Raw genomic sequence first — 13,862 nt, forward strand, 5'->3', positions numbered from 1 at the left:
GGCTGCTTGTACCGGAAGAGGCGGGCTCTCGATTTTGCTTCTTGAGCTAAAGATGGGCAAGGAAAGGAGTTGAGAGGATGGGGCATGTGTATCTTTCAGACCATATTTGGATGCAAAATGTAGTTGTGTTCTTGCTTTCCCACTCAGAAGAGACTGCTCTTGGGCTTCCTTCCAGAGACAAGGTCATCAAAAAGCACCCTGTGCCAGGAGGTCTCTCTGGGGAACAAGTACTCTCGCACAATCCTTGATGGCCGGGTTATTTTGCATTTGGGGCAGAGGTGGGATGATGCGCTGTGTGTGGGGGACCCAGCTCATCTTTGCTTTCCTCTGGGTTGTGTCTAGTTCAAACATACCTCTGAGTCACTCCCTGAAAGACGGGTGCACAAATGGCACTGCAATCATCCACAGAGTCTCGGGCAGTGGGAACGTGGTGATGCCACCACAGGGCCTAGCCCGCTGGAGCGGAGGGCGGGCACTGCTCTGCCTGTGGAGCGCTGCGAGCGCCGCCTCCCGGGAAGCAACCAGATCGAATGTGTGCGCTAGCTGTGGTCCACGCCCTTCTCAGCAGGCGTGTGTCCTGCTGCCTGACTCACAGAGATAGCGACTAACGTTCAGTCTGTCTCCCTATTCAGGGCCTGGCGCATCTTCACATCCATCATGTGATTCACCGGGACATCAAGGGCCAGAACGTGCTGCTGACCGAGAACGCAGAGGTGAAGCTCGGTACGTGACGGAGGGCTGCAGGCCACGGCTCACTCCTGGCGCAGCCAGCAGCATCCCTGCCCATCTGCATGTAGCCTGGCTCCTCCCTTCCCCCATGCCTCCTCCCTTCATGTTGTCGTCCCCCCCATCCACCCCCATTCTCTGTGCAGTAGACAGACTGGAGTCTAAATCAGATCATGTCATTTTCCTGCTTCAAGATCACTAGTAACTTTCTATTTTACTCTGAATAAAAGCCACATTTCCCTCACGGCTCATAAGCAGCTATGGCCCTGCTACTGCTGGCCTCTGGTGAGGGCCTCACGCTCCTTCCTCAGTGACTGACTTCTGCTTCCTGGAAACTTGCCTTAGGCCTTCGCCCATATGTTCCTAGGTGGAAGCTGCAGTGTTTCTCCATTCTCATTGGCCTTCCCTGGCCCTTGGGTCTGTGCTTATTTCCTCCATAATAATGATCACAATTTATAATTATAAAGCTATTTGTTTACTTAATATTTCTGTCTCCTTTATGAGAATATAAGTTCTGAGGGTACAGCGACCAGGATTGATTGATTTGCCAGAGTATTCTTATGCAGCACCCGCACAGTGCCTTGAATGTACTCAGTAACATGTGATGGATGGGGGTGGAGCCCGTGGTGTCCTTCTGGACATGGTTTTAATGGTTCTCTATGTTCCAGTGGCTCTCCGGGTTTCCGGTTTCCCTTGCCTGGATCTCAACTCACTGCACCCACTTTCCTATAATTCTCCTGCCAGATTTAAACAGGTCTAACCTTGTTTTCTCCCTCTAAGTTAGGGGTGTCGAACTCAATCAGAGAAGGGGCCAAAATCTAAAATCCAGCCTAAATCGCGGGCCGAATGGTTTACTGAACAGTCATAAACTGTCATTGTGATGGAAACGCAGCGCAGTGCAGTGATGACAGCGCGGTGCAGGCCACATTGCAAGGCCTGGCGGGACGGATTTGGCCCGCGGGCCTTGTGTTTGACACATGTGCTCTAAGTCATCGCAGAAGCTGTGCTGATAAGAATCTAGTCCACCTGTGAGAGTTGTAGGTGCAGTGGCTAGTACTGAAACACAAGATCTCGTCATTGCTCTCGCACAGTACCTGCAATTGCTGGCCATCTTCAGAGGAATAGTCCGCTAGTGGGGAAATCCCTCCAGTTGAGATGGAGGCCCTGGAACGGCTCTCACTCCTGACTGCACAAGCCGCATGTTCCCACGCACCCCGCAGTGCCGTCTGTGCACCCCTCAGTGGTCACTTGTGACCGACACCTGGCCGGCGAGTCTCTGGCTCAGAGGAGCATCCACCCCAAGAGCTGGCCAGGTGGCTCCTCAGGCTGAGCCGCAGGCGGGAGTGGAACCCGTGCCCTTGGAGTGATCTCGGCCTCTGCTGGAAGCTCGGAGCGAGCGGGCCTGGCAGCTCCCGGTGGGAAGGCTGCTGGCTGCCTCTGGAAGGCAGGTTGTCGTGCGGTGACCTGAGGGGCTGCACGTCCACGCACGTTCTGCTCAGTTTGCTCTGAAGACACCGCCTCCAGGTTCTCGTGGTCTTGTGTTCTTCTTGTTGGTTAGTTGTGATTTCCGTTTTCTTTCTTTCTCCTCTTCCAGTCGATTTCGGAGTAAGCGCTCAGTTGGACAGGACTGTGGGGAGGAGAAACACATTCATAGGCACCCCCTACTGGATGGCTCCTGAGGTCATCGCCTGCGACGAGAACCCAGATGCCACCTATGACTACAGAGTAAGAGGCGCCTGCGTGCTTGGCTCCCAGGGTCCCTGCCTGCTCCCTCCGGGAGGGTGCCTGGGCCCCTGTGCAGGGGCAGCTCTGTCAGCACAGCCTTCTCGTGCATTCTGCACCATCACTGGTCTTCTTACTGAGGAACAAACTGCCTCCAGGGCAACCTGGACACTGCAGAGCTCCCGCCTTTTATTAGGTGATGAGTGTGTTTGCATGACTGCAGTGCCTACAGGCCTGTGGCCTCCTGGCACATGGCTCAGGTGTGCAGTCCTTATCCTCATGGAGAACCATATTTGTCTCTCAGACTTAGGTGGAATATATTAACCCAAAGTCCCGTGGCTTTATCTAACATGTCAGAGTGGTTAATGTACCTGTTAATAATATTCAGAATTGTACTCATGTTATAACACTGTCCATTTCCACAGTATCTATATATATAAAAGTCTACGCAACCATTACAAACGACCAGTCATCCTGTCGCTATGTGTTGAGCATCTGTCCCTGGTGGTCAGTGAGCTCCCACAGCCAACCTCCTGCTGTCACTCCCCCTGGCCGGCCCCAGTCAGTCCTGATCTGCACCAGGCCTCTAGTTTATGATAAATACCCAGTTAATGAAATTTAATTTAAGTTTATGGTGTAGAGAGGAATATGCATTTTTTTTATTTGCTTAAGTATTTTCAAATAGATTATACACATCATTCTGAACCTGCAAAATTTGCAAAAGTTTTCCAATATTTTCATACATAAGTAAATTAAAAATGATTTTTAAAGACAAAACCCATAGTTAGACCCAGCTGATCACCTGGATTATGAAGGTTGGCTCGGAGGATAGGTGGTTGGCTCCACTGCACTGGGCACAGGTGTGCTGCGGAGGTGGTCCCAGGTCCAGGTGCTGTGCCCTCCCTTGCTCCCTGCAGTACAGAAACTCCATGGAACCAAGGAGAGATGTGTGGTCCTTTCCTTAGTCTTGTGATCAAACATATGAGTTTGCACTCTTAAGTAATTACAGGTTATTTGAAAACTATGAAGCTGAACAACTTTAGTGATTCCCATGTTAGGATAGCATATAAACAAAGAATGCTAATGATAGAAATCCTTCATTAATTACTGTAAAAGCCTTATTTGGACCACACACCAGACATAATTCCTGGGACACAGGTGAACGAAACAGATGAAAATGTTTGTGGAGAATAAAGTTAAAATTCAGCTTCTCAAACTAAGAAAAGATTCCATGCACAGAAAGCCCTAGGCCTAGCGTGCGCGCCTTTGGAGCGGGCGGGCGGGCGGCCGGTGGGCGGTGACTCAGCGGCAGTTTCTTCCACAGGGCAGGGCCTGCACAGGGCGCCCTCCGCTCTTCACGTCCAGCGCCTCCTGAAGTTGGAGAGTGAACCTAAAAGGAAGCACGTATCAGGGCCGGGGATCTATAGGATCGCACTCTCCTAAAGGAATGGAACACTGGACAGAAGAGCAGGGCGGGGCGGGGCGGGGCGAGGGTGCTGGCTCAGGCACCACCTCTGCTCCCTCGTAGACACCAGTGGTTCTAACGAACACATGACTTTTATCTTTATCTTATTCACTTAAAACAATTGTGTGATTTCCTGAGCATGTTTCAGTTTATACACCGGAGAAGGCATCTGTCTCCTCGTGTGAGGGAGCAGCAGTGCCACGCGGGGGCCCGTGTCTGCTCTGATGGCTGTGACGCACTGTTCTGTTTTGCAGAGCGACCTGTGGTCCTGCGGCATCACCGCCATCGAGATGGCGGAAGGCGCTCCCCGTAAGTAGCGTTCTCTGTCGCCCGCTGTTACCTGTGACGTGCGCCTGGCTTCGGAGCCTGGGAAAGAGCAGCTTCGAGGAGGAAGCCACTCTTGGCGTGTCCGCGCAGGAGCCTGAGCACAGGGCAGCTTTGGGTGTGAGAGCAGCCAGGGACCCACCGCTCCTTCTGGAGGTCCCGTGAGCTCCATAGGCTCCTCTGTCCTTTTTAAGTTGAACTCGGATGTGGGGCCTGAGATGCCGGTGATTGACCTCCCGTAACAGCAGGGATTTTTCTTTATTCCGTGAAACTGGTACAAACAATGGAACTTAGGTATTGTTTGTGTTTTACTTTACAAATAGAGGCAAAACTTTTTATCTGTAGAATAACATTTTTTGGTATTACCTATGAAATTTTCTTCTGCTTTAGATTAAATCAGTGGCAATTTCATTAACTGATTTTTTTTATCAGGGATGTGGTATAATTGCAGAGAACAGGAAAAAATAGCATTTTCTGCTGGTTCCCCTAATAAAAAAGTATACACAAAGAACATATAACTGGTAACTGGTTGTTGCTGAGTAAATTTTTGTTGAATGAATGAAAAAAATTGCCAACAGCGGAGAATTAATTAGTTTGCAGAACAGGAACGGGTATCTGTCCTGAACACACATGTCCCTCGTGTTTCCTCCCGAGTGACTGACGTTGCTTGGCCCTGCCTTAGTTCCCTCACAGTGGGAATGGGGTTGTCTTTTTTGGCCCCCATTTCCCAGCTGCCTTGTAAGATTCTCATGAAGGTAAAGAAACACATCAAAGTGCCTGTTGTCCATTATGCATAGAATGGTGTACCTAATGTGCCTTAATTGGGCGAGTGGTAGGAGTGCAAACAGCAACTTCATGGAATTGAACAATTTCCTTTCACCTAACAGGTGTGCTGGGCCGTGTGGCACCAGTGTCCCTGAGCGGGCGTCTCTGAAGGCTGCCTGCTCACTGCGGCCGGTCCGGGAGCCTTCACAGCAGCGTCTGCACTCCCTACATAGTCCACTGTCAGCCTGTGGTTGGCTTATGAACTTGGCTATTGAGTCTTTGAACACTTTGAATCAATATTTATCTTTGATTCATGAAAACTTTTTAGTGTCTTTTGAAATTGTATATTCTTCTTGTGCTGGTCCTCTTTATGTTTTGCTGTGTTTAAATGGGAAATTGAGGGTTTGCCCCAGGGCTCATAGCTAGAAGTCCGGCCTGCTTGACACAAGAAAGCATATCAGTCAGAGGACGGGCAGAGCGTCTGGTGTTTGAGTGAGCCCTAGAGATCAAGAATGAGTAAAATACGTGCCATACTGACACGACCGTCTCCTCTCCCCAGCTCTCTGTGACATGCATCCAATGAGAGCACTGTTTCTCATTCCCAGAAACCCTCCTCCCCGGCTGAAGTCAAAAAAATGGTAAGCTACAAATGGTTTTGTTGTTGTTGTTCTTTTCTTAAAAAAAAAAAAAAAAAAAAAAATTTTTTTTTTTAGTTTTACTTCAAGTCAAAATTCTGGCCATTCTAATTCCCAAAGAGTAAGTGCCAATCCCCAGTCACCAGTTCCATGGATCTTTCTGTCCTGTCTGATAGATTCTCTTTGTATTACAGAAATAGTCACAAGTGGCCATACGAACACCAAAGCACGGTTAAAGAAAAATGTCCCATTTTATATTTCAACACACTGAAGTTTGCTCTATTTCTGAACTTTATGCAATAAAAAGCAAAGCTGAATGGGCTTGCGGTTCCTCGGGTGGAATGGTTGTTAGCATTAACGGTGCCCTTCACTGTTATCGTCACAAAGCATGGACGTCAGGCGTCCTTCTTCATCCCAAGCTCATGGGAAGGGCCTCTCGTTGGGCTGCTGCCTGCTTCTCCCTGCAGCTCTCATCTATTTGCCAAAGAAAAACGTTTGTTAGTGGAGAGCAGCGCCCCCTCTCTCAGAGCTGCGACCTGCGCTCTGGACTGTGGACGTGGTGCCATGTCAGTGCCGAGGGAGCGCGCTGTGGTCTGAGCATGTTGCCCACTTGCTCCCGCCTGCAGTGTGAGCCTCTCTCAGCCCCTGTGTGCTGTCTGCCCACTGTGCCCACATTTCCAAGCTGCCTTGTGGTTTTGCTACCTGGTTTTGTTCCTCTCTGGAACTATTTCCCAGTTAGTGCTGTCCTCTTAGGTTCTTGATGCTAACCCTGAAGTATGCAGAAGACCTGGGTGTTAAGCCTGTCATTCTGGATTTGGTCTTTCACTGTCCTGTCTGCTCTTTTCTTTTCGGCTTCTCCTCTGATGTTCGGTGGCTTTCATTTCCTGTCTGGCTGTGTCCGCGCACATGTGTTTCCGCTCCTGTTTCTTTCCCTCCCCTCACTGCCCCTCCCCCAGCACATTTCTCTACCCCTTCCCCACCCTTTGTTTGCAGGCAGTATCTTTCTATTCTTTATATACTGTCTTAAACCACATTTAACTCCAGAAACCTGGGGTCACTCGTTTATAGAAAGGTGTTGAGGCCATGTTGTGAAGACTCTAGCCCCAGTGGTCCCCTGTACTCAGACATGATAACTGGACCTCTGTGGGTGGCCAGCTGAGGGAGACCAGTGCTTCTTGTGGAGGTCCAGGAAGAAGCCGAGGCTGGCTCACACACATCTGGCTTGTGCTGCGCTCGGCGCTATCACTGTTCCCTTTCCTTTCCTCTGTCAGACTTTACTAAAGAGAGTAGCTCCATCTTCAGGTGCTTCTCATTTACAGGGCTTGTCAGCAGGCCCCTCTGATGACTCTTCATCAGTTTGGGATCAGCCACTACTGTGTGCGTAATACAGTGGGGCACAGGGACAGATATGGCTGACGACAGGTTCTTCTGAGAGTGCTTGCCCAAACATCCCCACTGAGCTTGATTAGGTGTCTGTGCAGCCACTGCTCCGGCTTCCCCACGTTTTCTAACGCGGCGAGTGAGTGGCTGCAGACATAAAGGCCCCTCCCCTCTGCAGGGAGAAGGGGCTCCAAGAGGTGGCCAGGAACTCTTTGCCAGCAGAATGGTAATGGTTGATTTTAAAGGATTTGCTGCAGATCCTCGATTCCCAGATGTTTATCCATGGGCATGGTATGTCTTTGGAATCTTTGGAATCTTACTTTAGGGCTCCAGCCTCAGAACTCCTGGTTCCTAGTCGGAGGAGGGGCCCAGGCTATGTATTTCAGTGAAGCCCCACAGTGGCCTGTGACAGGCCATTCCTCCACGGCAGCGAGGACTGGCCCTGCCGCGCCCCCATGACGAAGCAGCAGCCTCCGTGACGGGGCCTTCTCTGAGCTGACCCCAACCTGTTTTTCTCTTCTGTTCTGTGTTTCCTACTAGCACTAGGGCAGGATTCATCGTTCTTCAGTTTCCTACCTTTGTTCCCATCATTCTCTTCTCTCTGGAATGATGGCTTGTCTCACTCACCTTGGACAGCAGTGCCTGCTTTATGCTGTCTGACCCACCCCCTCTTCCCGGTGACGACAGGTGCACACACCTCCATGCATTCCCGGGCACGTTTCTCATAGTGTGTCCAGTGGTCGATCCATAAATATTTGTTGAATTGAAAAAAAACCTAGTAAGTTTGAATGGAAATATAGGACAATAGAAGTGATTCTTAAAAGCAGTGAAAGTAATGGGAAAGAATTGAACTTATTTTCTAATATACATTTTTTTAAACTGAATAACTCATTCATTCAACAAAAATTTATTGTGTATCTATTGTGGTCTGCCATCTCGGTGCTGGGCATGCTGACAGGCGGAGACTAGTAGCCCGTGTCAGCGCTGCGCCTTTCCCGCCGGCGGGAGCAGTTCGCTCGGTGCAGAGGCCCGAAGAGGGGCTCCTGCTGGGCACGTGGGGGTGCAGGGGAGGCTAACGCAGGAGGTGGTGCCTGCCGAGTCTCAGGTGTGAGGGCCCAGCGTCTGGGCCGTGACTCAGGCTGGGGTCAGCATGAGGTAGGCTCCTCAGCAAAAACCCAAGTGGCTGGTCTGCGAAATGTTGGTGACAGAGTTACCGCCCCCTTCAAACCATCGTTTCCATCAGCACAAAGAGTGAATGGCAGTCCAGTTTGAGGCTGGGATTGGAATGTCACGTTAACAGGTTCAAGAGCCCCAGCTTCTGGTCACTTACTCCTTACTCGGCTCCTTCTCTTTTGTTTCTATGTTGTCCTTGTCTTTCAGGTTCCAAACATCCATTCGTTTTAGCAAACACCCCCCCCCCCCCCCGACTTCCCCTCCACCTACTTTCGTTTTAGCAACTGCCCCCCACGACTAAGGGATTACTAAGCAACATTACATTCAAACCCTGTTACTTTAGATCAGGCTCTGCGTGAGGAGGTGTGTGGCCTGTGCCAGTGATCGGGTTTAGCCCCGGCCTGTGGGCGCCTGCTCCTGGCCCCGATCCTGAGCTCCCGTTGTCCCCGCGCCATGCCTGTGCGTTCCCAGGCACCTCGCCATCCTGGGGCTTGCCTCCGTTTTCAGCTGGTGCGCCACTGCTCCTTGGGAGGTGTGCTCTTTGTGGTAGACATTTGATGATCTTTTTACTTTCTCTTACAGGTCAAAGAAATTTTTTAGTTTTATAGAAGGGTGCCTGGTGAAGAACTACATGCAGCGGCCCTCCACAGAGCAGCTTTTGAAACATCCTTTCATAAGGGACCAGCCAAATGAGAGGCAAGTGAGAATCCAGCTTAAGGACCATATAGACCGGACCAGGAAGAAGAGAGGAGAGAAAGGTATTAGATCTGTTTTTATTTCATCTTAAACATGTATATTTTGCCAACTAGGATAGGGTGCTCCTGCCCGCTGGGCTGTGCCCGCAGGCCTACGACGGGCCAGGGCCAGCAGCTGCGGGTGGTCCCAGGACCTGCGGGCCTCGCATGCTGCCTTTGGGCTCGCACAGCCTCCGAGAGGTGGTGCCCTGTGTGTGGCCGGTGACCCTGTGGATGTGGGTGCAGACAGGCCTGCAGCCGCATGTGACGCAGGCGGGACCAGTTTCAGTTCTCAGGCTGCATTTTTCTTACCAGAAAACTGGTTTTAAATGTACGTCTCTGGAAAAAAGTTAGAAATGTGTTTTTTGTGAAGAGACTTTGTTTATAAATCTCTTCAGCCTTCCTGGTTTTGATTGCTCCATGGAGGGAAATTGTTCACTGAAAGCCAAGTACTGACGTTAAGGTCAGGGTCCCACAGGATGGACTATTACTTTTGGGAAAATGGCATAGAACCTGTTGAAGTGAAAGTAAGTTACTCGTGTTGACACTCATCTTGTCTAGGGAGAGCCAGTTTTGTCTCCCTCTGCTGTATTGTTTCTTCAGGTCTCCACGATTCCACCTTTATAACTGTGGGAACATTCCATTTTGTTTTTTCTGCCGTTGGTATCTACTTACTGCTTTCTTTCTGCCAGCCCAGCAGACTGCTGCACTTTAGGGGGATCCCCGAGCACTAGGCATAAGCATTTTATTATGTATATGTAAACGTACACACACAACACACACACACTTTAAATCTTTATTGTTGAAACTATTCCATATGTCTCCTTTCTCCCCACATTGACCCTTCCAGCCTTAGTTTGGGCAGTTAAGTCTCCTTCTTTTGAAATTGAGCATCAGAGTAGGTTTTCTGAATTTGCTGATGCTCTTGGGCCATTTTTCTTCTGTGTCCAGGGCTCTGGGCCTGTCCTGGCCTGCTCCCCAGCGGACATCCTGTGGGGGTGTCTGGGATGCAGAGATCTGCTCTCCTGGGGAATACGTCCAGGGAGCGGCCCTCCAGTAGAATGTGTGGCCACGGGCCTCCTCCCCACGCTCTGCACACATTGCTGTTTTCACCAGGAACACGCTCACCGCTCCTGGAGGCTTGTCTGTGTGTGCATGTGTCATGATTTGTGAACAGTCCCATTCGTCTTTCCTCAACAGATGAAACGGAGTACGAGTACAGCGGCAGTGAGGAGGAAGAGGAAGAGGTGCCTGAGCAGGAAGGAGAGCCGAGGTACGCCAGCCGCTGGTCTACAGAGCGACGGGGCCCTCAGAGGACTCCCTTCTCCCCTGGCTCTGGAAGAGCCTTAGTAGCCGCCATTCTTCTCTATTTTTTTATTTTTTGAAACATTTCTAGCTCTTCCCCACTGATCCTTTACCAAGATTCCATTTCTACACACACACACACACACACACACACACGGTCCTTAGGGAACGTGTGGGCTGTGTGAGTGAGGTCCTGAGGAAGGGAGCTGGCACCCAGCAAGAGGCCCTGCGTGCACATCGGCCGGGCGGGCCGCCACGGAGAAACTGCACTTTTACCAGAACTTCCTTTTTGTTTTGCTCCCACAAGTGTGGTGAGCAGCATTCCCTTCCCTTTATTAGGTATACTCTGTCCTGACCCATCTCGCAGTCCATGGTCCTCTCTGCCTCCCAATGTACAGGGAAGCAGAAGGATGGAGAGTTGGTCGTATGGACCTCACAGTGACAATGAGTCAAAGAATAGAGGAGTTTAAAATTGTGGTACTGGGCTTGCCTGGCTCACGCTGAGGCTACACATACTGACTGACCCACCGACCGCAGGCAGGCAGGAGGGTGAGAGCCTGGGGCACGCGTGTACCGCTGGCAGCTTGCAGAGAGCATAGCAAGGGTTAGGGTGAATGTGATGAAGAAACTGTAATGTCCCTTTCTTCAGACAGACTTGAGTCCATGTGGGACTAACACTCTGAGAGGGATTAAGTTAATGCCATGAGTGGTTTTGGAGCAGGAGCATCACCTAATGGGAGAGGCTGCGGAAGCAGATTCCTGTGCCGTGTTACTCCACGTGTTTGGGAGTGGAGGGGGAGACCAGCTAGGAAGGGTGCTGCTCAGTCAGTGCTTAATGCCTGGGCCTCCCTGGGGCTCCGCTGCGGACCCACGGGAGGTGAGGTCCATATACAGATGAAGAAAAGGGAGTACTGAAGGTTACATGGTGCTTCCTGCCCAGCAGACCCAGAAGGACGTTACTGTCACTGGTGGGAAGTAAGGTGGTCGGAGAGGAATGCTCTCAGTTTTTAGTTTGAGTTTGGGCGAGTCCTAGGGAGATGTCCCTGGCCGGAGCGTTGAGATATTTATGAGGTGAGTGAAAGCAGCAGGGCAGTAGGTGTGCTTACGGCCCTGGACTAACTGGAGGGCACGTCAGGGTGATGGGAGACGGAGCCGCCCCTCAGGGGCGGTGCCACCCTGAGCGCCCCTTCCTCCCGCAGCTCCATTGTGAACGTGCCTGGGGAGTCCACGCTGCGCCGCGACTTCCTGCGGCTGCAGCAGGAGAACAAGGAGCGCTCGGAGGCTCTGCGGAGACAGCAGCTGCTTCAGGAGCAGCAGCTGCGGGAGCAGGAGGAGTATAAAAGGCAGCTGCTGGCCGAGAGGCAGAAACGGATTGAGCAGCAGAAGGAGCAGCGACGGCGGCTGGAAGAGGTAGAGAAAGGACATGTCCCCGTTGGTCTCTCTTTCTTTATCCACATGGACCGCTAGACGCTCACAGGGCATTGTTTGCAGCCTGGCGAGCCCTGAGCCGCCAGATGCAGGCCCTCACGTTCCTCGTCTGGTCTGAGAAGCCGCTCCCTGGGGTTCAGCTCAGGCTCCATCTGATTGCTTCTCGCTCTTGGCCTTTGGGTTCAGGTTTGGGTGTACATATTTTTTCTGAAACCTCTGAGTTTTTCACATGAAAAACTTTTCTGCAAATGCCTTAACTTCAGGTCCATTGAAGGTAAGGCATGAAGACACGAATCCTGCTGTGTGCAGGGCAGCGCTGTTCTGTCACCTGGCTGCGAGCACGCAATTGGCCATGTCCTGTGGCGGGAAACACATTGTGTATCACCCGCTCATTTACCTCAGGGACACTGTTCACATTGGTGATGTGGGTACAGCTTTTCATTCATTTTATTTTATTTTTTAAAATATATTTTATTGATTTTTTATAGAGAGGAAGGGAGAGGATAGAGAGCTAGAAACGTCGATGAGAGAGAAACATCAACCAGCTGCCTCCTGCACACCCCCTACCGGGGATGTGCCTGCAACCAATGTACATGCCCTTGACCGGAATCGAACCTGGGACCCTCCAGTCCGCAGACCGACGCTCTACCACTGAGCCAAACTGGTTTCAGCCAGCTTTTCATTTTTAATTCACAGAAACATTATTTTTCTATATTTCACTTGGGGCTCAAAAGAGGTTTTTTAAAATCTTTTCCTAACCGGTTATGTTATATATTTCATAGCTCCAAGTTTCTCATTCATAATATTTCTGTCCACTTTATTTACATATTGTTTCACCTCTATCTTTCACTTCAGAAAAAGAATGCAAAACAGATGTAGATATAATATCAGTATTGGGCTTTACTCTACAAATAAAGTAACACATGCTGTTACCCAAATTACTTCAGAGTACATTTTGTAGGGGAAGACTTTGTTTCATTTTCTGTGTTTTAACCTGAATTCTACAAGCTTTAAATTCACCCAGCCTTGAAATACCCAGGCCTGTCTGCCCGAGAGATTGGGAAATTCATCCAGAGTGTGTGGAAGAGAACATAGACAAAGCCTCCCTCTGTAGGAGGGACGCTCGCTCAGGGACCTTGCAGTGTGTGTGCACACTCCGGGATGTTTTTAAGCTGCTCTCAGTGCTCTGTGAAAGGGATGGAGGGGGTCCGAGGCTGCATGCGCATGCTGAGCACAGGACTTGGGCCGCTCGGGTTTGAGGCTCTTCCTGGGTGTTGACCTGGAATCTGCAGCATTGTTTACTGTCCTTTCTGACCATGGGCTGACTTTCCCTTTAGCACACATGTGTCAAACACAAGGCCCGCGGGCCAAATCCGTCCCGCCAGACCTTGCAATGTGGCCCGCACCGCGCTGTCATCACTGCACTCCGCTGCGTTTCCATCACAATGACAGTTTATGACTGTTCAGTAAACCATTCGGCCCGCGATTTAGGCTGGATTTTAGATTTTGGCCCCTTCTCTGATTGAGTTCGACACCCCTATTTTAGCACAAGAAAAAGGTGAGTTGGGTGGTTTGTAACTTAAGTGGGAAGGCAGCTCAGCCAGAGCTGGTGTGGGGCCCCGGCCCAGGAGCTGCGGCTAGGCCAGGTGGCGGGACAGCTTCCTGCAGCTCCGCAGGCAGCAAGGCCTCAGCAGGACTTCCGCTACCTGAGAGCTTTACGCTCACTGCTCCTGTCGTGTGGCCTTTAATGTCGGCTTCTCAGTGAAGGCTCGCACTCAGAGTCGCCTTTTTGCAACTCGTGTCAGGAAAGAGGAACTGCGTGCTGCAAGGGGCATGTTGGCAGGAGCGTCCCGGAGCGTGGCTCCTGGTGTGCGGGCGGGCTCTCTGTGGCACTTTGGGAATGTTTGAGCCATCACTGGTTTGTAGCCCTGAACTGGCATGAAGGGTTTAGTCAAAACTGTTGGCGGATTAGAGGTGTCTTTTGTTATTAACAGACAGAGTAGATAAAAGGTCAGCTCACTCATAAGACAAGTGACAGTTAAACCTGAAGGGAATAACTTCCTACCTGTGAGTGTGGGGAGCAGAAAGGCCCACATGCCGAGATATGGGGACACAGTGCAGCTGTCCTTTCTTTGAAATGGCCATGGGGTCAGGTCCATGGGGGGTGAGGACTTCTGCCAGCCCCCTGTTCCTGACCCCTGCAGG

The 13,862-nt window shown here is 50.8% G+C and overlaps 1 protein-coding gene across 50 annotated transcripts in view; it reads left to right on the forward strand.

The window, feature by feature from the left end:
- The window catches only part of MAP4K4 (mitogen-activated protein kinase kinase kinase kinase 4), a 183,248-nt gene that overhangs the window by 121,726 nt on the left and 47,660 nt on the right, over positions 1-13,862 (forward strand). For all 50 annotated transcript variants that reach the window (XM_036454120.2, XM_036454110.2, XM_036454112.2 and 47 more), the window contains exons 6-12: positions 633-723; positions 2,321-2,451; positions 4,168-4,222; positions 5,562-5,640; positions 8,773-8,948; positions 10,125-10,197; positions 11,429-11,639. In XM_036454120.2, coding sequence (XP_036310013.1) covers positions 633-723; positions 2,321-2,451; positions 4,168-4,222; positions 5,562-5,640; positions 8,773-8,948; positions 10,125-10,197; positions 11,429-11,639 — 816 coding nt within the window. The remainder of the gene's footprint in view (positions 1-632; positions 724-2,320; positions 2,452-4,167; positions 4,223-5,561; positions 5,641-8,772; positions 8,949-10,124; positions 10,198-11,428; positions 11,640-13,862) is intronic.

Source organism: Pipistrellus kuhlii, unplaced genomic scaffold (assembly GCF_014108245.1).
Source record: "Pipistrellus kuhlii isolate mPipKuh1 unplaced genomic scaffold, mPipKuh1.p scaffold_m20_p_27, whole genome shotgun sequence".
Classification (NCBI taxonomy): domain Eukaryota; kingdom Metazoa; phylum Chordata; class Mammalia; order Chiroptera; family Vespertilionidae; genus Pipistrellus; species Pipistrellus kuhlii.